This window comes from Callithrix jacchus, chromosome 14, assembly GCF_049354715.1.
Source record: "Callithrix jacchus isolate 240 chromosome 14, calJac240_pri, whole genome shotgun sequence".
NCBI lineage: Eukaryota > Metazoa > Chordata > Mammalia > Primates > Cebidae > Callithrix > Callithrix jacchus.
The window spans coordinates 28276859-28299671 of NC_133515.1; the positions used below are offsets into that span (position 1 = coordinate 28276859).

General features: G+C 40.5%; 1 protein-coding gene across 14 annotated transcripts in view; it reads right to left on the minus strand.

Annotated features, from left to right (window-relative positions):
• The window catches only part of DNAH6 (dynein axonemal heavy chain 6), a 411305-nt gene that overhangs the window by 70022 nt on the left and 318470 nt on the right, over positions 1-22813 (minus strand). For all 14 annotated transcript variants that reach the window (XR_013526431.1, XM_002807522.6, XM_035272122.3 and 11 more), the window contains one exon: positions 15293-15462. Coding sequence is in view for 13 of the 14 variants with exons in the window: in XM_002807522.6 (XP_002807568.3) it covers positions 15293-15462 (170 nt within the window). In the remaining variant the exon portion in view is untranslated. The remainder of the gene's footprint in view (positions 1-15292; positions 15463-22813) is intronic.

Genomic DNA, 22813 nt, shown 5'->3' on the forward strand with positions numbered 1-22813 from the left:
TGTCAGTTTGCTGAGAATGATGTTCTCCAGATTCATCCATGTCCCTACAAACGACACGAACTCATCATTTCTGATTGCTGCATAATATTCCATGTGTATATGTGCCACATTTTCCCAATCCAGTCTATCATCAATGGGCATTTGGGTTGATTCCAGGTCTTTGCTATTGTAAACAGTGCTGCAATGAACATTCGTGTGCATGTGTCCTTATAGTAGAACGATTTATACTCCTTTGGATATATACCCAGTAATGGGATTACGGGGTCAAATGGAATTTCTATTTCTAAGGCCTTGAGGAATCGCCACACTGTCTTCCACAATGGTTGAACTAATTTACACTCCCACCAACAGTGTAAAAGTGTTCCTTTTTCTCCACATCCTCTCCAGCATCTGTTGTCTCCAGATTTTTTTTTTTAAATTTTTTATTGGATTATAGGTTTTGGGGTACATGAGCAGAGCATGCAAGACAGTTGTGTAGGTACACACATGGCAGTGTGCTTTGCTTTTCTTCTCCCCTTCACCCACATTTGGCATTTCTCCCCAGGCTATCCCTCCCCACCTCCCCCTCCCACTAGCCCTCCCCCTTTCCCCCCAATAGACCCCAGTGTTTAGTACTCCCCTTTCTGTGTCCATGTGTTCTCATTTTTCATCACCCACCTATGAGTGAGGATATGCGGTGTTTCATTTTCTGTTCTTGTGTCAGTTTGCTGAGGATGATGTTTTCCAGATTCATCCATGTCCCTACAAACGACACAAACTCATCATTTCTGATTGCTGCATAATATTCCATGGTGTATATGTGCCACATTTTTTCAATCCAGTCTATTATCAATGGGCATTTGGGTTGATTCCAGGTCTTTGCTATTGTAAACAGTGCTGCAATGAACATTCGTGTACATGTGTCCTTATAGTAGAACGATTTATAGTCTTTTGGATATATACCCAGTAATGGGATTGCTGGGTCAAATGGAATTTCTATTTCTAAGGCCTTGAGGAATCGCCACACTGTCTTCCACAATGGTTGAACTAATTTACACTCCCACCAACGGTGTAAAAGTGTTCCTTTTTCTCCACATCCTCTCCAACATCTGTTGTCTCCAGATTTTTTAATGATCGCCATTCTAACTGGCGTGAGATGGTATCTCAATGTGGTTTTGATTTGCATCTCTCTGATGACCAGTGACGATGAGCATTTTTTCATATGATTGTTAGCCTCATATATGTCTTCTTTCGTAAAGTATCTGTTCATATCCTTTGCCCACTTTTGAATGGGCTTGTTTGTTTTTTTCCTGTAAATCTGTTTGAGTTCTTTGTAAATTCTGGATATCAGCCCTTTGTCAGATGGGTAGACTGCGAAAATTTTTTCCCATTCTGTTGGTTGCCGATCCACTCTAGTGACTGTTTCTTTAGCCGTGCAGAAGCTGTGGAGTTTCATTAGGTCCCATTTGTCTGTTTTGGCTTTTGTTGCCAATGCTTTTGGTGTTTTGTTCATGAAGTCCTTGCCTACTCCTATGTCCTGGATGGTTTTGCCTAGATTTCCTTCTAGGGTTTTTATGGTGCCAGGTCTTATGTTTAAGTCTTTAATCCATCTGGAGTTAATTTTAGTGTAAGGTGTCAGGAAGGGGTCCAGTTTCTGCTTTCTGCACATGGCTAGCCAGTTTTCCCAACACCATTTGTTAAACATGGAATCCTTTCCCCATTGCTTGTTTTTGTCAGGTTTATCAAATATTGTATAGTTGTATGTATGTTGTGTTGCCTCCGGTGCCTCTGTTCTGTTCCATTGGTCTATATCTCTGTTTTGGTACCAGTACCATGCTGTTTTGATTACTGTAGCCTTGTAGTATAGTTTGAAATCTGGTAGTGTGATGCCCCCTGCTGTGTTCTTTTTGCTTAGAATTGACTTGGCTATGCGGGCTCTCTTTTGGTTCCATATGAAGTTCATGGTGGTTTTTTCCAGTTCTGTGAAGAAAGTCAATGGCAGCTTGATGGGGATAGCGTTGATTCTGTAAATTACTTTGGGTAGTATAGCCATTTTCACGATATTAATTCTTTCTAACCTTGAACATGGAATGTTTCTCCATCTGTTTGTGTCCTCTCTGATTTCGTTGAGCAGTGTTTGTAGTTCTCCTTGAAGAGGTCTCTTACGTTCCTTGTGAGTTGTATTCCAAGGTATTTTATTCTTTTTGTAGCAATTGCGAATGACAGTTCGCTCTTGATTTGGCTTTCTTTAAGTCTGTTATTGGTGTAGACGAATGCTTGTGATTTTTGCACATTGATTTTATATCCTGAGACTTTGCTGAAGTTGCTTATCAGTTTCAGGAGTTTTTGGGCTGAGGCGATAGGGTCTTCTAGGTATACTATCATGTCGTCTGCAAATAGAGACAATTTGGCTTCCACCTTTCCTATTTGAATACCCTTTATTTCTTTTTCTTGCCTGATTGCTCTGGCTAGAACTTCCAGTACTATATTGAATAGGAGTGGTGAGAGAGGGCATCCTTGTCTAGTGCCAGATTTTAAAGGGAATGCTTCCAGTTTTTGCCCATTCAGTATGATATTGGCTGTTGGTTTGTCATAAATAGCTTTTATTACTTTGAGATACATTCCATCGATACCGAGTTTATTGAGGGTTTTTAGCATAAAGGGCTGTTGAATTTTGTCAAATGCCTTCTCTGCGTCAATTGAGATAATCATGTGGTTTTTGTTTTTGGTTCTGTTTATGTGGTGAATTACGTTGATAGACTTGCGTATGTTGAACCAGCCTTGCATCCCTGAGATGAATCCTACTTGATCATGATGAATAAGTTTTTTGATTTGCTGTTGCAATCGGCTTGCCAATATTTTATTGAAGATTTTTGCATCTATGTTCATCATGGATATTGGCCTGAAGTTTTCTTTTCTCATTGGGTCTCTGCCGGGTTTTGGTATCAGGATGATGTTGGTCTCATAAAATGATTTGGGAAGGATTCCCTCTTTTTGGATTGTTTGAAATAGTTTTAGAAGGAATGGTACCAGCTCCTCCTCGTGTGTCTGTTAGAATTTGGCTGTGAACCCGTCTGGACCTGGGCTTTTTTGTGTGGTAGGCTCTTAATTGCTGCCTCAACTTCAGACCTTGTTATTGGTGTATTCATAGTTTCAGCTTCCTCCTGGTTTAGGCTTGGGAGGACACAGGAGTCCAGGAATTTATCCATTTCTTCCAGGTTTACTAGTTTATGTGCATAGAGTTGTTTGTAATATTCTCTGATGATGGTTTGAATTTCTGTGGAATCTGTGGTGATTTCCCCTTTATCATTTTTTATTGCATCTATTTGGTTGTTCTCTCTTTTCTTTTTAATCAATCTGGCTAGTGGTCTGTCTATTTTGTTGATCTTTTCAAAAAACCAGCTCTTGGATTTATTGATTTTTTGAAGGGTTTTTTGTGTCTCAATTTTCTTCAGCTCAGCTCTGATCTTAGTTATTTCTTGTCTTCTGCTGGGTTTTGAGTTTTTTTGATCTTGCTCCTCTAGCTCTTTCAATTTTGACGATAGGGTGTCAATTTTGGATCTCTCCATTCTCCTCATGTGGGCACTTATTGCTATATACTTTCCTCTAGAGACTGCTTTAAATGTGTCCCAGAGGTTCTGGCACATTGTGTCTTCGTTCTCATTGGTTTCGAAGAACTTCTTTATTTCTGCCTTCATTTCGTTGTTTACCCAGTCAACATTCAAGAGCCAGTTGTTCAGTTTCCATGAAGCTGTGCGGATCTTGGTCGGTTTCTGAATTCTGAGTTCTAACTTGATTGCACTATGGTCTGAGAGGCTGTTTCTTATGATTTCAGTTGTTTTGCATTTGTTGAGCAGTGCTTTACTTCCAATATGTGGTCAATTTTTGAGTAGGTGTGATGTGGTGCTGAGAAGAATGTGTATTCTGTGGATTTGGGGTGGAGAGTTCTGTAAATGTCTATCAGGTTTGCTTGCTCCAGGTCTGAGTTCAAGCCCTGGATATCCTTGTTGATTTTCTGTCTGGTTGATCTGTCTAATATTGACAGTGGAGTGTTAAAGTCTCCCACTATTATTGTGTGGGAGTCTAAGTCCTTTTGTAAGTCATTAAGAACTTGCCTTATGTACCTGGGTGTCCTGCATTGGGTCTATATATGTTTAGGATCGTTAGCTCTTCTTGTTGTATTGATCCTTTTACCATTATGTAATGGCCTTCTTTGTCTCTTTTGATCTTTGTTGCTTTAAAGTCTATTTTATCAGAGATGAGAGTTGCAACTCCTGCTTTTTTTTGCTTTCCATTAGCTTGGTAAATCTTCCTCCATCCCTTTATTTTGAGCCTTTGTGTATCCTTGCATGTGAGATGGGTTTCCTGGATACAGCACACTGATGGGTTTTGGATTTTTATTTAATTTTCCAGTCTGTGTCTTTTGATTGGTGCATTTAGTCCATTTACATTTAGGGTTAATATTGTTATGTGTGAATTTGATACTGCCATTTTGATGCTAAGTGGCTGTTTTGCCTGTTAGTTGTTGTAGATTCTTCATTATGTTGAAGCTCTTTAGCATTCAGTGTGATTTTGGAATGGCTGGTACTGGTTGATCCTTTCTATGTGTAGTGCCTCTTTCAGGAGCTCTTGTAAAGCAGGCCTGGTGGTGACAAAATCTCTGAGTACTTGCTTGTTCGCAAAGGATTTTATTTTTCCTTCACTTCTGAAGCTCAGTTTGGCTGGATATGAAATTCTGGGTTGAGAGTTCTTTTCTTTAAGAATGTTGAATATTGGCCCCCACTGTCTTCTGGCTTGTAGTGTTTCTGCCAAGAGATCTGCTGTGAGTCTGATGGGCTTCCCTTTGTGGGTGACCCGACCTTTCTCTCTGGCTGCCCTTAGAATTCTCTCCTTTATTTCAACCCTGTTGAATCTGACGATTATGTGTCTTGGGGTTGCTCTTCTTGCGGAGTATCTTTGTGGTGTTCTCTGTATTTCCTGCAATTGAGTGTTGGCCTGTCTTGCTAGGTGGGGGAAATTTTCCTGGATGATGTCCTGAAGAGTATTTTCCAGCTTGGATTCATTCTCTTCGTCCCCTTCTGGTACACCTATCAAACGTAGGTTAGGTCTTTTCACATAGTCCCACATTTCTTGGAGACTTTGTTCATTCCTTTTTGCGCTTTTTTCTCTGGTCTTGGTTTCTCGTTTTATTTCATTGAGTTGGTCTTCGACTTCAGATATTCTTTCTTCTGCTTGGTCCATTCGGCTATTGAAACTTGTGTTTGCTTCGCAAAGTTCTCGTATTGTGTTTTTCAGCTCCTTTAATTCATTCATATTTCTCTCTAAGTTATCCATTCTTGTTATCATTTCCTCAAATCTTTTTTCAAATCTTTTTTCAAGGTTCTTCGTTTCTTTGCATTGATTTAATACATGATCTTTTAGCTCACAAAAGTTTCTCATTATCCATCTTCTGAAGTCTAATTCCGTCATTTCGTCACAGTCATTCTCCGTCCAGCTTTGTTCCCTTGCTGGTGAGGAGTTTTGGTCCTTTCTAAGAGGCGAGGTGTTCTGGTTTCGGGTGTTTTCCTCCTTTTTGCGCTGGTTTCTTCCCATCTTTGTGGATTTGTCCGCTGGTCGTCTACATAGTTGCTGACTTTTAGATTGGGTCTCTGAGTGGACACCCAGAATGTTGATGATGAAGTATTTCTGTTGCTTGGTTTTCCTTCTACCAGTCTAGCCCATTCGCTGTACGACTACTGAGGTCCGCTCCAGACCCTGCTTGTCTGGGGTGCACCTCTAGCAGCTGTGGCACAGCGAGGGATTCTACCAGTTTCTTTTTCTGCTATCTTTGTCCCAGGATGATGCCTGCCTAATGTCAGTCTTTTGGATATAGAGGGGTCAGGGAGCTGCTTGAGGAGACAGTTTGTACTTTATAGGGGCTTAATTGCTGAGCTGTGTGCTCTGTTGTTCCTTCAGGGCTGTTAGGCTGCTATGTTTGAATCTGCTGCAACAGAGCTAATTAAAAAAACCTTTTTTTTTTTTCTCAAATGCTCTGTGTTGAGGGGTTTGGGCTTTATTTTTGGATGTTCGATGAGGTGTCCTGCCCAGCTAGAAGGCAGACTAGCCACTGTTTGGCTGCCGAGGCTCCACCCTTCTGTTGTGTGATTCGCCCTGTTCCTGCAGGCTCTGCTGTGGTCTCCGCCATGCCCTGTGGCGGAGTCTCTTCGTTGTAGCGTGTTGCCTCAGCAACGGCAGGCTGCGTCAGCAGTGGGCGTTTATCTCAGTAGGGATGGGTTGCCTCGGCAAAGGCTGGCTGCGTCAGCAGTGGGCGTGTATCTCAGTTGGGGCGGGTTGCCTTGGCAACGGCTGGCTGCGTCAGCAGTGGGCGTGTATCTCAGTTGGGGAGGGTTGCCTCGGTAGTGGTGGACGCCCCTCCCCCACAGAGCGTCTCGGACCGTCTGCTTGGGATAGTTTGAAATCGCGGTTTTGTTCGTCCCACTGGGTATCCCAAACGATCTGTTCCTGCAATCCCCTGGGCTGGGCTACTGTCCAAGTCTCGTTCAGTCTCAAGTCCAGCCCTCTCAAGTCTCAGGTTGCCAGTTCAACAAGGCACCCGGACAAGCGCGCCCTGTGGGGATTGCTGGGTAGGGCCGGCCGCAGCCGCCCTGGCTGCCGGCTTCGCCAGGCAGACCTACTGCCTGGCGTCCCATGTCTTTTTATACTTGGGAGTTTCCCCGTTCTGTGGGCAACAAAGATCAGTCTGGAAATGCAGCTCTGACTCACCGTTTGTGGATTCAACGCGAGCTCCAATCCTGGGTTGTTCTCATAGCGCCATCTTTAGTCCTACCGTCTCCAGATTTTTTAATGATCGCCATTCCAACTGGCGTGAGATGGTATCTCAATGTGGTTTTGATTTGCATCTCTCTGATGACCAGTGATGATGAGCATTTTTTCATATGATTGTTGGCCTCATATATGTCTTCTTTCGTAAAGTGTCTGTTCATATCCTTTGCCCACTTTTGAATGGGCTTGTTTGTTTTTTTCCTGTAAATCTGTTTGAGTTCTTTGTAAATTCTGGATATCAGCCCTTTGTCAGATGGGTAAACTGAAAAATTTTTTTCCCATTCTGTTGGTTGCTGATTCACTCTAGTGACTGTTTCTTTTGCTGTGCAGAAGCTGTGGAGTCTCATTAGGTCCCATTTGTCTATTTTGGCTTTTGTTGCCAATGCTTTTGGTGTTTTGTTCATGAAGTCCTTGCCTACTCCTATGTCCTGGATGGTTTTGCCTAGATTTCCTTCTAGGGTTTTTATGGTGCCAGGTCTTATGTTTAAGTCTTTAATCCATCTGGAGTTAATTTTAGTGTAAGGTGTCAGGAAGGGGTCCAGTTTCTGCTTTCTGCACATGGCTAGCCAGTTTTCCCAACACCATTTGTTAAACATGGAATCCTTTCCCCATTGCTTGTTTTCGTCAGGTTTATCAAAGATTGTATAGTTGTAGATATGTTGTGTTGCCTCTGATGCCTCTGTTTTGTTCCATTGGTCTATATCTTTGTTTTGGTACCAGTACCATGCTGTTTTGATTACTGTAGCTTTGTAGTATAGTTTGAAATCCGGTAGTGTGATGCCCCCTGCTGTGTTCTTTTTGCTTAGAATTGACTTGGCTATGCGGGCTCTCTTTTGGTTCCATATGAAGTTCATGGTGGTATTTTCCAGTTCTGTGAAGAAAGTCAATGGTAGCTTGATGGGGATAGCATTGATTCTGTAAATTACTTTGGGCAGTATAGCCAATTTCACGATATTAATTCTTCCTAACCATGAACATGGAATGTTTCTCCATCTGTTTGTGTCCTCTCTTATTTCGTTGAGCAGTGGTTTGTAGTTTTCCTTGAAGAGGTCCCTTACATTCCTTGTGAGTTGTATTCCTAGATATTTTATTCTTTTTGTAGCAATTGTGAATGGCAGTTTGTTCTTGATTTGGCTTTCTTTAAGTCTGTTATTGGTGCAGACGAATGCTTGTGATTTTTGCACATTGATTTTATTGGCTGTTGGTTTGTCGTAAATAGCTTTTATTACTTTGAGATACGTTCCTCCGATACCGAGTTTATTGAGGGTTTTTAGCATAAAGGGCTGTTGAATTTTGTCAAATGCCTTCTCTGCGTCAATTGAGATAATCATGTGGTTTTTGTTTTTGGTTCTGTTTATGTTGTGAATTACGTTGATAGACTTGCGTATGTTGAACCAGCCTTGCATCCCCGGGATGAATCCTACTTGATCATGATGAATAAGTTTTTTGATTTTCTGTTGCAATCGGCTTGCCAGTATTTTATTGAAGATTTTTGCATCTATGTTCATCATGGATATTGGCCTGAAGTTTTCTTTTCTTGTTGGGTCTCTGCCGGGTTTTGGTATCAGGATGATATTGGTTTCATAAAATGATTTGGGAAGGATTCCCTCTTTTTGGATTATTTGGAATACTTTCAGAAGGAATCGTACCAGCTCCTCTTTGTGTGTCTGGTCGAATTCGGCTGTGAACCCGTCTGGACCTTGGCTTTTTTTGTGTGGTAGGCTCTTAATTGCTGCCTCGACTTCTGACCTTGTTATTGGTCTATTCATAGTTTCAGCTTCCTCCTGGTTTAGGCTTGGGAGGACACAGGAGTCCAGGAGTTTATCCATTTCTTCCAGGTTTACTAGTTTATGCGCATAGAGTTGTTTGTAATATTCTCTGATGATGGTTTGAATTTCTGTGGAATTTGTGGTGATTTCCCCTTTATCATTTTTTATTGCATCTATTTGGTTGTTCTCTTAACATTTTCAAGTTACTCCTGCTTAATCTGTATGACACAGACATCTTTCTTACTTAGCAAGCAGTTGTGCCAAGCAGCAATGAAACTCTTGTGGGGAATTTTCTTCCATGGGATGTTCCGCTTAAATAAATAGTCAGCACATGGCAGAATTAACAATAAGGACTTCACATTGCATTCATACTTCTGGGGTTTACCAAATTGGGAAAAGCTTGCAATTGTTGTTCTAAGTGAGATTCATCATAATTCTGGTTACTCTATGATTTTTAACAAAGAGAAAACTAGCTGTCAAAGATATTGTATTCTTTCTGAGGTGGAGAAAGCCTGGATTGCAACACCAGTCCTGCAAACATTTCAATTCCTAGTGGATTTAGCCTTGGAAACCAAGATGCTACAGGGAACAGTGTATGACCTCATCTCTCTGATAGCTTTGAAAATAGTTTATGTATAGTCAGCTTAAAACAGTGGTTCTCAAAGCATGTGTGCAAAATCAGCAGCATTAGCATCACCTGGTAACTTGTTGAAGAACCTTGAAATGAGGGTTCTTGGTCTTTAGCCCAGACCTACTGAATCAGAAACTGGGGTACGGGCCCCAGGAATCTGTTTTAACAAGACCCCCAAATGATCCTTATATACACCAAAATTTGAGAACACTGCTGTAGAGACCTTGTCTTAGCTTTGTTTTGTGGTGATGAATTATCCTCTATCAAGCAAGCTTTATTCATCTCTGATTTATGATAGTTTTTTTCTCTTTCTAGTTCAAAGTCCTAATAGTCTTTTCCTGAGAGACTGATAATATTGATACCAAAAGAATTGTTGGGATGACAAGCATTCTATTTCCTGTTGTAGTTCTAATGAGCCTGTATCACATGGCTTACTAAGAGTTTTTTGAAATGAAATGTAGTCTTTAGGTCTAAACATGTTATTTATGAAGAAGGCCTGCTTTTTGTGTAAAACTATAGCTTCCCACAGAAGCCACTTCGCTGGAATATCCTCTTTCTCTCAATAGAGCAGTTGATTCTACCATATAGCAGGACTGGATGCCCAAGAGGCTCCGATTCTGAACAGACCTGGGAACAACAGTTTGGTTACTGTGAACTCTCTCATCACAGAGGTCTTGTTTCTGTCTTGTCTTAGTTCTAAGGCTTCCTGACATACTCTTTTTCTCTAGTCAGGGAATCTAGATCTTCAGTTTTGAAATAAAATTTGGATTCTTCACTCTTGAACCCCAATTTCTTTAGAAGTTATTCTTTGGCATCAATAGCAGGGTAAGGATTGTTCTTAAATGCCTTGATGAGTGCTCTAATTGGGAGGAGGTATAGCTGGGACAACACTGTCATACTTCAATTTTTTCTTCAGGGTCATCCTGTTCTTGGTCTTGGCTAATCCAGGTTCTTGTCTTCTCTGGAATGGGTGTCTAACTCTTCATTTCTGAAACCTAATTTGGGTTCTGAATGATGTTGATTTGTGAATATATGCTACCAATTGTTTGGTATCACACCTGGGTAAGGTTTTTGGTTGAAGGCACTGATAAGAGTTTTCAATTAAACCTCTGTGAGTTTGGTATGAGAGTGTCTACTGTTTGTAGCTTTGGTCACATGTGGATAGCTATCCTAGGACATGTTGCATGAGAGTTTAGGTGTTCAAGAATGTGACTAAGAGTCAAAATATTTTTTTACTATGGAAAATTTTAAGTACATGTAAAATGAGATAATAGGCCGGGTGTGGTGGCTCATGCCTCCAATCCCAGCACGTTGGGAGGCTGAGGTGGGAGAAATGCCTGAGCTTAGGAGTTTGAGACTGGTCTGGGCAACATGGTGAAACTCCATTTTTACAAAAAAGAACAAAATTAGCCAGCTGTGGTAGTGCATGCTTGTGGTCCCAGCCACTTGGGAGGCTGAAGTGGGAGGATTCCTTGAGTCTGGTAGGTGGAGGTTACAGTGAGTGAAGATCAGCAACAGAGAGAGAACTCATCTCAAAAAAAAAAAAAAAAAAGCGTAACCACAGTACCACAATTACATCTAGAAAAGTAACAATAATTCCTTAATATTATCAAATAATTCACATTTTTATAAATTATAAATGTATGTGAGTATGTGTATGTTTAAATAATAGTATGCTATTGTGTATGTTTAACAGTATGTTATTATATATATTTGGGATGTTAAGTTAGGATCTAATAAAGCTTATACATAGAGATTATTTTGTCTCCTAAGTCTCTTCTAATCTATAAACTTCATTCTCCATCTTCTATTTACCTTTGAAAAACAAACAAAATGTGTTGTTGAAGAAATCAGATTGTATGTCTTGCAGAATTTTTCATAGTCTATAATTGCCTAACTTCAATGACTTTATTTTGAAAACTCCTTTTTTTTTGACTCATGGCATCTAGTCATCCTCTCATTTTTTCACCATTCCACCTGGTAGCTATTCACCAGAGACTTTCCACGTGGACCATAGCCAGCCTTCCTTTCTATTTTATATCTGTTCCATTGAACAAAGTGTTACTGATTTATCTACTGCATCCCAGGCATTGTCCTGCTACCATCTGAGCTGACACAACTCAGGTTCAGGGTTCACGTGGAGATCCAACAGCCTAACCTTGCAGTTCCTTGGCCTCTAACTCCAGTGTACATCCTCTTATCTCTTTCACAGTCACCCATACCCATGATCAACCTCAGAATATTGTCATCACTTAGAACTGTTCCCATTAGACATTTTAAGCTCAATTTTGATTATAACCTCCCCATCCTTTCAGCTGTGCTACAACCCTAGTATAACTACATCATTTCTCAAAGAAATTTCCACCTACTGGTTGTTACTTTTCTCCCAGTCTATAAGCCCTTTCTATATCTCTTATTTTCCTATAACTACTTTTACCAACATTCTCAGTGGTCTTGCATTCTCTATTCATTTATTACAATAATCTGTGTCTCAGGTCAACCACACAACTTATATTCTGTGTTCCTACAGAGTGGCATAGCTTGAATGTTTGCCCCTCCAAATCTCATGTTGAAATTCCCAATATTGGAGGTGGGACCTATTTGGAGGTGTTTGGGTCATGAATGTGGATCCCTCATGAATGGCTTGGTGCTCTCCTCATAGAAATGAGTAAGTTTTCACTCTACTAGTTCATAAAAGAGCTAGTTGTTTAAAAGAGTCTGGGGGTACCTCTCTCCCCTCTTTCTTGCTCTCTCTCACACCATTTACATGTCTGCTCCCCCTTTGCCTTTCACCAATATGTAAAATCTTCCTGAGGCCACAACAAAAGCCAAGAAGATGCTGGTGCCATACTCGTACAGCTTGAGAACTGTGAGCCCGATGAACTTCCTTTATTTATAAATTATCCAGCCTCAGGTATTTCTTTATAGCAATGCAAAATGGAACAATACAAAAAATTGGTACCGAGGAGTGGGGCCATGCTATAAAGGTACCAGAAAATGTGGAAGCAACTTTGGAGCTGAGTAATGAGAAAAGACTGGAAGAACTCGGAGGGCTCAGAAGACAGGAATATGAGGGAAACTTTGGAACTTCTTAGAGACTCGCTAAGTTGTGACCAAATGCCGATAGAAATATGAACAGTGAAAGCCAGGCTGATGGAGTTGGGAACTGGAACAACTGTCACCCTTGTTATACCTTAGCAAAGGGCTTGGCTGTATTGTGTCCGTGCACTATGGATTTGTGGAAGGTTGAACTTAAGAGTGATGACCTAGGTTATCTGGTAGAAGAAATTTCAAATTTTTTCATCATCTAATTTTTTCACCATGAAGTGGTCAAGAAGTGTCATAGCTCCTTCTAACAGCCTACAATCAGATATGGAAGCAAAGGAATGACTTAAATTTGGGACTTACAACTAAAAGGGAAACTGAGGTTAAAAATTTGGAAAACTTGTAGCCTGCTGATGTTGTAGGGAAGGAAACAGCATTTTCAGGAGAGGATTCTAAGAGGCCTGCAGAACAACCACTTACTAGAGAGACTAGCATGACTAAATGGGAGTCAAGTGCTACTATTCAAGGCAAAGGGAAAAAGACTTCAAAGGCATTTCAGAAATCTTCCAGGTAGTCCCTTCCATTGCAGGTCCAGAGGCCTAGGAGGCAAGAATGCTTTCAGTAGATAATCCTTGGGTGTTGCTGCCCTGAGCCCTTTATGGAAGCCACTCCCCAAATCCCAATAGCTCCAACTCTACCCTTAGCTCAGAGGACTCCCGGTACAGCTTGGGCTGCTACTCTGGAGGGTACAATCCATAAACCTTGGTGGCTTCCATGTGATGTTAAGTCTACAGTTGTGCAGAATGCAAGAGTGAGGGAGGCTTGGCATCTTCCATCTAGATTTCAGATGTATTGGAAAGCCAGGGTGCCCAGGCAGAAGCCTGTGCAGGGGTGGAACACCCACAGAGAGATCCTACTAGTGCCAAGGAGAAATGTGGGGTTAGAGCTCCCACATAGAGTCCCCACTGGGGTGCTGCCTAGTGGAGCTGTGAGAATGGTAGAGATATGGCAGTGTGCATCCTCAGTCTGGGTAAGCCACAGGCATTCAATTACAACCCAGTAGGGCAGTCAACATGGACAGCTCCCCAAAAAGCCATGGGGACAGGGCTTCCTAAGGCCTTGGGAGCACACACCTTGCACCAGAGTGCTCAGGATGCAGGACATGGTGTGAAGGATTATTCTGGAGCTTTAAGATTTAGTGTCTTCCCTACTGAGTTTCAGACTTGCATGGGGCCCGTTGCCCTTTCCTTTTGACTGATTTATCCCTTTTAGAATAGGAATGTTTACCCAATGCCCAAACCACCACTGTATCTTAGAAGTAAATAACTTGTTTTTGATCTCATGGGTTCATAGGTGGAAGGAACTTGCCTTGAGTCTCAGTCTCGGATGAGACTTTGTACTTTGAAACTTTGAGTTAGCACTGGGATGAGTTAAGACTTTTGAGGACTGTTGGGAAGGCATGATTGTATTTTGCAATATGAGAAGGACATGAGATTTGGGGGTCCAGGAGTGGAATAATACAGTTTGGATGTTTGTCGCCTCCAAATCTCATGTTGAAATGTGATCCCCAATATTGAAGGTGGGGCCTAGTGGGAAGTGTTTGGGTCATGGAGGTGTAGCCCTCATAAATTGCTTGGTGCTCTCGCCATAGAAATGAGTGAATTCTTGCTTTAGTAGCTCCACAAAAGATAGACATTTAAAACAGTTTGATGCCTCGTTCCCCTCTTTCTTGCTTCTTCTCTCACCATATGATGTGCCTGCTCTCCCTTTGCCTTTCGTCATATGTAAAAGCTTCTTGAAGCCTCACCAGAAGCCAAGAAGATGCTGGTATCATACCTGTACAGCCTGCAGAACTGTGAGCCAAATAAAACTCCTTTCTTTATAAATTACCCAGCCTTAGGCATTCCTTTATAGCAATGCAAAGCAGAGTAACACACAGAGATTGCAGAAAACCCTACAACATAGCCTCAACACCTCCCAAGTATGTTTTCCTCTTTTCCAGTTAGTTTTTTCTTCCTTTTCCAAAAAAACCACCTCCATTTTTCTCTAATCCTTTCTGAAATTCACCACTCAAATCCTTAGCAGATAATATTATTGCCTTATTAGCAACAAAATTAGGAATTACATCTAAACACGTAGAATCTGGAAACTGTCCTGAATGCTGTATTCATTCTGCTGATAACTTGTGCTGTGTTGAAACTTGTACCTCCTTGGTTTCCATGACACTTTTTTTCTCCTAACATTTTTCCTGACCCTCTGCTACTCCTTCTCATGGACTCCTTATCCTTTCTCTCCACCTTTTAAAAGTTGGTGGTAATCCGAGCTTCATTGTTTACCCATCTTTTCTCTTATTCTATTCTGTTTTATTCCTCTACAATCCTAACAACTCTGAGTTTTACTTTCCAACTGAATGCTGATTCCCAAATCTCTATTTCTAATTCACATATCTCTCTACAGTTTCCTACTTCCATATGAGCTGACTTCCAGACTGCTATCCACTCTGATAGCCATAGAATCAATAGCGTCTTTCTCTCACACATTACTCCTTTTGCATTTGCTTAGTTGTTGGCACAACTATCCCCTTTGGCATGCAAACAGAAACTGGGAGCCACATCAATTGCCTCATCTCCATGCCCCCTTTCATCTCTCTAATCTACTACCTCTGTCTTAATTCAGGCTGCCATAATTTCTTTTATCATCAAATAGGTCCTGGTAACTTCAAAGTCTCTTTGTTGTTGTCCAGATCTGAAAGGCCCATTATTTCCCTTCTAAAGCTTCCCAACAGACCCTATCCCTCCAGCAGAGAGCACGGTACTCTAACAGCATACACCAGGGAAAGGATAACCGTGGCCCTGGCTGGCTCTCCTTCATGATTCTCTATATAAAACATTATGTTCCAGTAACAAAGAACCATGTTTCATTTTTTTGAGTCATCTCTTGAACTTGGCCATTGTTACTCTCAAATAAATTTATGAATCATAACTGGCTAGTGAGCTTTAGTAGAAAGAATTGTAACATAGTCCTTCAATTTAAAAAAGTGTCCTACCTTTTCTTCTTTACAACATTTAATAAGAATTAGCTTATGGAAAGAACTCAATCTTGCACTCCAAGGATCCTGGTGTGTGGCCTCCTTTTCCTGTCTCATGTGTTTCTCTTCGTGTTTCATTTTACAATAGCCTTCCCATTCCTGTGGGTTAATATATGTCTCAAAAGATCCTGGAAATACAATTTAAAAAGATAATTTAATTAGATTTGTTTTGACTTTGAAATTAAATTATGTTTGGTAATTTAACAATATCTCTGTATTTACTATCAGTTTTAACCACAAGTATACTCTAAATACACCAGTCTCCCCTGATACCCAACCTAATAAAAAAGTAAATAGTTTAAAATATAATCAGAAAACAGCAGCAAACCACTTACAAAAAACCAAACCAAAACAAAATAATAGAAAGGTTAAAAATAAAAAGGATGCATAGAGATACTTAAGCAAATGTGAGTGAAAAGACTGAAGTGATAAGAGTTAATATTGGGTTAACTAGAATTCAAAGCAAATATAATTAAATGGGACAAAGTAGGTTCTTATATTAATTAAAATAACAAATCCATAAAAAAAATGAACCCTCATGTGCCAGAAAATAGCATAAAGATATGTCAAATAGTCACTGTTGGAGGTAGAAGAAAAGGCAAGAAAAAAATAACATCAGTCTATGACGAAGTAAACTGAAAATTCTGGCATATATAATTTGAACAATATAAATAATAGCTGAATATACTGACATATTTACATTATGCCCTAATAAACAATATATCATCCCCTGCTCCCTGGCTATAGAATATTTATAAGAAATGGATTTGTATCTTGTATGAAGATTAAAATCATAGTTAGCTTTTACAATGGTTATAACAGGTACTAAGAATTAGCATTGAAATTTCTGTAGGTACAAAGTGCATGTGGCATAAACCTTTCAGAAAGCCAAAATAACGACTATGTTCTCCAGTGAGGAAACAGGTTTCTTGGGTTGGCCATTAGGCACAATTGTTGGCTTGCATTTCAGGCTAGAAAACAACTTTCTCTAGCTTGTCTGCAGGGGCTCTCTTCTGGGGGCTTAATCATAGCAATCAGAAAGCTAGTGACACAAAAATTTGGTGACACTTCTGACCGTGGCCTTGGGGTAGTGTTCATCTTTGCAAGACTTCTAATTTATATATGGAATATAGACAATTACAAGGTATGATATCACAAGGCATACCACATCACATTACTCTTTAGTTAAAGGTGTTTGCATTATTCCGAAAACCAGGTAGCAGAAGCATGTACTGCAAAAAGACAACTTTTCCAGTGAGGTGCTCATTATTTATTGTGTAAGCATTAGGACTCCAGCTAACATGGGAGAAAATAATGCATAAAATATGCATTATAAGATGGGATCTAATAATGCTTTATTTATTTATTTGGAGACAGAGCCTCACTCTGTTGCTCAGCCAGAGTGCTGTGGTGCAATCTTGGTTCACTGCAACCTCTGCCTCCCAGGTTCAAACAATTCTCCAGCTTCAGCCTCCTGAGTAGTTGGGACAGTAGTTGGGACAGGTGTGCACCAACACACCAGGCTATTTTTCTGTATTTTAGGAGAGATGGGGTTTCATCATACAGGCCAGGCTGGTCTCCAACTCCTCAGCTGAGGCAATCCACCTGCCTCGGCCTCCCAAAGTGCTAGGATTTCAGGTGTAAGCCACTGCGCCTGGCCTAATAATGTGTATTTTAAATGATAACTCCCAACTAATAGGACATGAAACACTTAGAAATCATGAAAGATGAAAGATTAAGGCAATTAGGAAGTTTCTGAAGGTAAGATTGACAATGGAATTAAATATTAAACATCACTCGCAAAGATCTAAAGTTCACTTTTAGAATGCCAGGCATCCTATCAAACATGTACAAACCTTCATAAGTCTATAGCATTTCTGGAATAAACCTTGAAATCTAACACATAAAAGTAGGAAAGTTTTTTTAAATTGTTGAAATTTTAGTCTCAAGGACATAGATAACACATGGAGCATTTTATAAAAAAATTATGAGTTGTCCCTATAATTACTTTGCTTTTCAACCTCCACACCCTCCCTATTTTTTTTTGCCTTCATGTATATGAGGCTCCATCTATCCCTTTCTGTTTTGGGTCTGTCCCTAACTATCCAACTCTGGGTTTCTCCTGTGAGAATTTTTCTTTTTATGTTCTACCTCTACCTCTAGATTGTCTCATTTAACGGGTGCATAATATAAAAAAATTTTTTACTAGCGGAAGACAAAAGACTAGGGGGGAAACTTTTCAATAAGTTGTTGCATTTATTGAAAAGCTTTTGGCTGGGCGCGGTGGCTCACGCCTGTAATCCCAGAACTTTGGGAGGCTGAGGCGGGTGGATCACGAGGTCAAGAGATCGAGCCCATCCTGGTCAACATGGTGAAACCCCGTCTCTACTAAAAATACAAAAAATTAGCTGGGCACAGTGGTGCGTGCCTGTAATCCCAGCTACTCAGTAGGCTGAGGCAGGAGAATTGCCTGAACCCAGGAGGCGGAGGTTGTGGTGAGCTGAGATCGCACCATTGCACTCCAGCCTGGGTAACAAGAGCGAAACTCCCATCTCAAAAAAAAAAAAAAAAAAAAAGAAATTCTGGTTCATGCAGCCTTTAAATCACCCCCCTTGCTGGGCACACTTAGTTAAATAAATATTCATATTAGAAGTATAAAAGTAATTACCAAAAAATAAAAATAGAATTTCAAATCAGTAGAGGAGGAAATGAAAAAGTGTGTGGAAGATCCACCTGAAGAAGGAAGGAAAAAAAGAAAAAAGAAAGGATTAAAAAAAAGGAAGAAGAAAGAAGAAAAAAGGAAGCAAAGAAAAAGCTGGCAAGAAAAATATGCCCCAAAATAAAGATGACCCATGTAAGTCCAATTAGATTAGAGTTTCTTAACTTTACTAATACTGACATTTTTGAAGCTGTAGTTATTTTTTGTGGACGGTTGTTCTGCACATTGTAGGATATATAGCAGCATTCTCAACCTACTAGATGCCAGCAGCACCACCCCAGTTGTGGCAAACAAAAATGTCTCTAGACACTGTCAAATGGAAATCTCCCCCAGTCAAGAAGAACTGAAATAAATCAATAACCATAATAAATATAATCAGATTAAAATTTGCCTTTTAAAGGAAAGACTTTCATGCTCCTCAAAACAACAACAAAATCCTACTAAGATACACCAAAAGCCTGATGATGACACACAAAAAATAGAAAGTCAAGAGTGTAGAAACATATAGAGTGGGAGTATTGACTAAGAGAGGTTTGCTGTAATAATATTAGTATTAGAAAATGTATTTTGAGGTTTTATGTCAGGATCGCTGACTAGATGCAGGTATTGTGTGCTGCTTCCATAGAGAAGAGCCAGAATAGTAAGTAGATACTCACATTTGAAACAGGTAATGTAGGAGAGAATGCTTGGATTCATTAGAGAAGAGACATGAAGTACCAGAAGTAAGTAAGGAGAGGGTTCAAGTTAGCCTGCCCAGCCAGGAACTGACTGAAAGCTGGGAGATGCTCCTGGATGCAGGGAAACAGTAAGAGAGAAATCCCTGGAGCTCCAAAACAGGCTTTTATGATCTTGGCTACAGGAGAGACCCTTAATCCACTAGGGCCTTGTGCCTGACATATGACCTAAACATTGTATAGAGACATTGCTCCAGAAAGAGAACCCACACAGAATCCCACAGGAATCTGAGCCTGGAGCAGTCTCAGCTGGGTGCCATTTTGAGAACCCAGATCCTGGGGATTTACAGACATGGCTGCAGCCACTGTGCTGCTCCAGGGAGGCAAAGGCACAACAGGCACATCATACATCCCCTAGAGGGTACTTGCTGCCCTGTTATGAGCTGCTGTTGAGACTTATGAGTAGACCACACTTCCCACTGCTTTCTGCTTATGCTGCTTGCCTCAGTGGTGCCCCACCCTCTTTAGCCCCAGACCCAAGGTGCCCTTTTAAGAGTTTAATGCTGGGCTGAGCCCAGCATAAATTCATGCTTTGCTGAATTTAGGCTGATGTGGCTGTAGCCTCTGCTCGGCTAAGGAAGAACAGGGAGACCAGGCCATTCAACTCATATCTAGGACAATACTTACAGCTCTGTAGCAGGCTACTATGAGACAGATGTATAAAACACACTCCCTGCAGCTTCTTGCTCATGCTGCCTGCCTGGGCAGTAACCTGCCCTCCCTGTTCGAAGGCCCAAGGTACCATTTTGAGAAACCCTGAGTTTGGGCTATTGTGGCTGCTGCTGCCACCCAGCCAAGCAGGGCCAGGGGACCAAGGCTCTCCCACACATATCTAGGGCAACACCCAATGCCTTGCTATGAGCTGCTATAACACTGATACTTGAGTGGATCACATTCCTCACAGCTTCTTGTCCATGCTCCTCACCTGAGACAGCAGTGGCTATAGAAAGCATTTTAGTCTTAGGTGATACTGAAGTGCTTGTTCTGGAAGGGGAGAAGGGTCCTCCCAGGCAGAATTGAGCAGTGAATGTGAAGACTGCCCCAGTAATAGGTGCTGGTATTATTCTCTCACAGGACTGGAGTGGGAGGAGAGCTGCTAAAGCTGAGGCTTTTCCCAGAGGGCAAGACTTGCAGCCAGAGACAGCTTTGCAAACTAGAATTGGTCTGCATGGGTCATTATGAGGTGTCCAAGCCTGCTTCTTTGTTCAGCTGGGGAACAGTGCCCCACCAGCTCTGAAGAGTGGGAGAGAGGCAGACTCCCCTCCCCTGGAGATCTAACCCTTGATGCAGACTGTCCCTAAGGGAGGGAAGAGCGCAGCCCACCAAAACCCCTTGGATAAAAGAAAACGTGAGTGCAGTGCCAGCCACTGAAGGTTGTACCACCAAAGCTTGGGAATGGACATGGAGAGGGGCTTACACTTGCTCTGCCACCCCTCTTCTCAGTGCCCTGTCATGGATTTGCAAATGACTATTCAGATTGGGGCCTGGGGAATGTGGGTGGAAAGAGCCTGTGTCTTAAGCTTCTTCAGCAGCTCCACCCTAATGAAAGTGAATGTGCTTTGTGGAGGTGCTTTTTGTATTTCTGGAGTGCCTCCACCCCTGCTTGTACTTATCAGTTCTTACTCTTAAGCACCATCTACTAGATTGCAACCTGAATTATACCACCAAATAAAATCACATTGCTACAACAAGCTACTTCTGAAAAAGTCACTGCATGAACCTATTTGGAACCAAGGAATCTGTACAGAGTTGGTACTCTGAAAGCACCTAGAAATGAAGCCAATTAATCATACATAATATACACCACAGTTATACCCACCAAGGGAAAAAGAGTAAACAAAAAGTCCCATCCAAATGAAAGAAAATTTTAAAAAACAAAAGAGAAGTATCAGCTCTCTCAGATAAAGAGTAACCAGTGCAGAACCCCAGCAATACAAAAGGCCAGAATGTTTCATCACCTCCAAAGGATCCCATTAGCTCCCAAGCAATGGATCCTAACCAGAATGAAATGTCTGAAATGACAGATATAGAATTCAGAATATAGGTGGCAAGGAAACTCAATGAGATCTAAGAGAAAGTTGAAATCCCACAAAGAAGTCAGAAAATTGATCTAAGTTATGAAAGACAACATAGCCATATTAAGAAAGAACCAACAGAAGTTCTGGAATTGAAAAATTCATATCAGGAATTTCAAAATACATATGAAAGCCTTAACAACAGACTAGACCAGGCAAAAGAAGACTTTCAGAGCTTGAAGACCAGTCTGTCAAAATGACCCAGTCAGACAAAAGTAAAAAAGAATTGAAAAAATGAACAAAGTCTTTAAGAAATATGGGATTATGTAAAGTGACCAAACCTATGACTTATGGGCATTCTTGAGAGAGAAGGAAAGAGAGTTAGCAACTTAGGAAACATATTTGAGGATATAATTCAGGAAAATTACCTCAATCTTGCTAGAGAGTTTGACATGCAAATACAAGAAATTCAGAGAACTCCTATAAGATACTACACAAGATGACATCCCCAAGGCACACAGTTGTAGGACTAACCAAAGTCCATATGAAAAAAAGAACTTTAAAGGCACCTAGAGAAAAGGGTCATATTGCTTATAAAGGGAAACCTATCAGACTAACATCAGATTTTTCAGCACAAACCCTAAAAGCCAGAAGAAACTGGGGGCCCATTTTTAACATTATTAAAGAAAATAAATTTCAGTCAAGAATTTCATATCCTGCCATGCTAAGCTTCATAATTGAAGGAGAAATAAAATCTTTCCCAAACAACCAAGGGAATTTGTAACCACAAGACTGGCCCTACAATACATGCTTAAGGGAGTTCCGAACATGGAAATGAAAGAATAATGCTTGCTACCATGAAGCCACATGTAAACACATAGCCTACAGAACCCATAAAGCAACTATACAATAAAAGCTACAAAGCAACTAAGCTAACAACACTGTGACAGGAACAAAACCTCATATATCAATATTAACTTTGAACATAAATGGCCTAAATTCTCAACTTAAAATACGAAGAGTATCAAATTGAATGAAAATACAAGACCCATCCTTCTTCTATCAGTAAGCGACCCAGTTTCACATGTTACGACACCTATATGCTCAAAGTAAAGGGATGGAGAGAGATCTGCGATGCAACAGAAAACAAAAAATAGTAAGGGTTGCTGTTCTCATATCAGAATTTAAAAACAGAACTTAAACCAACAAAAATAAAAAAGGACAAAGAAGGGCATTAAATAATGATAAAGGGCTTGATTCAACAAAAAGCGTTAAGTATCCTAGATAGATATGTATCCAACATTAGAGCACCCAGATTCATAAAACAAAAACATCTAGACTTGACAAAAGACTGGCAGTCGCACAACAATAGTTGCGGACTTCAGCACTCCGCTGATAGCATTTGACAGATCACTGAGGCAGAAAATTGACAAATTCTGGACATAAATTAAACATGACCATTTGAACCTAATAGACATCTACAGAAATACTCTACCTAACAACCACAAGATACATATTCGTCTTATCTGCATATAGAACATACTCTAAAATTGACCACATGCTTGATCATAAAGCAAGTATCAATAAATACAAAAATATCAAAATCATACGAAGCATCTTCTGGGACAACAGTGAAATAAAAACAGAAATCAATACATTGAAGATCTCTCAAAACCATAAAAGTATGTGGAAACTAAGCAAGTTGCTCCTGAATGGCTTTTGAGTAAACAATGAAATTAAGGCAGAAGTAAAAAAAAAAAACTTTTTTGAAATAGATGAAAACAGACATGGAATGTACCAAAACCTCTAGGATGCAGCAAAACCAGTGTTAAAAGGAAAGTTTATAGCATTAAAAAACTATATTCAGAAGTTAGAAAGGTCTCAAATTTAAAAACTAATCTTGCACCTAAAGGAAATAGAAAAATAAGAACAAATAAAGCCAAAAGTTAGCAGAAGAAATAAAAGAACTACAATCAGAGCAGAACTGAACAAAATTGAGACCTCAAAAACC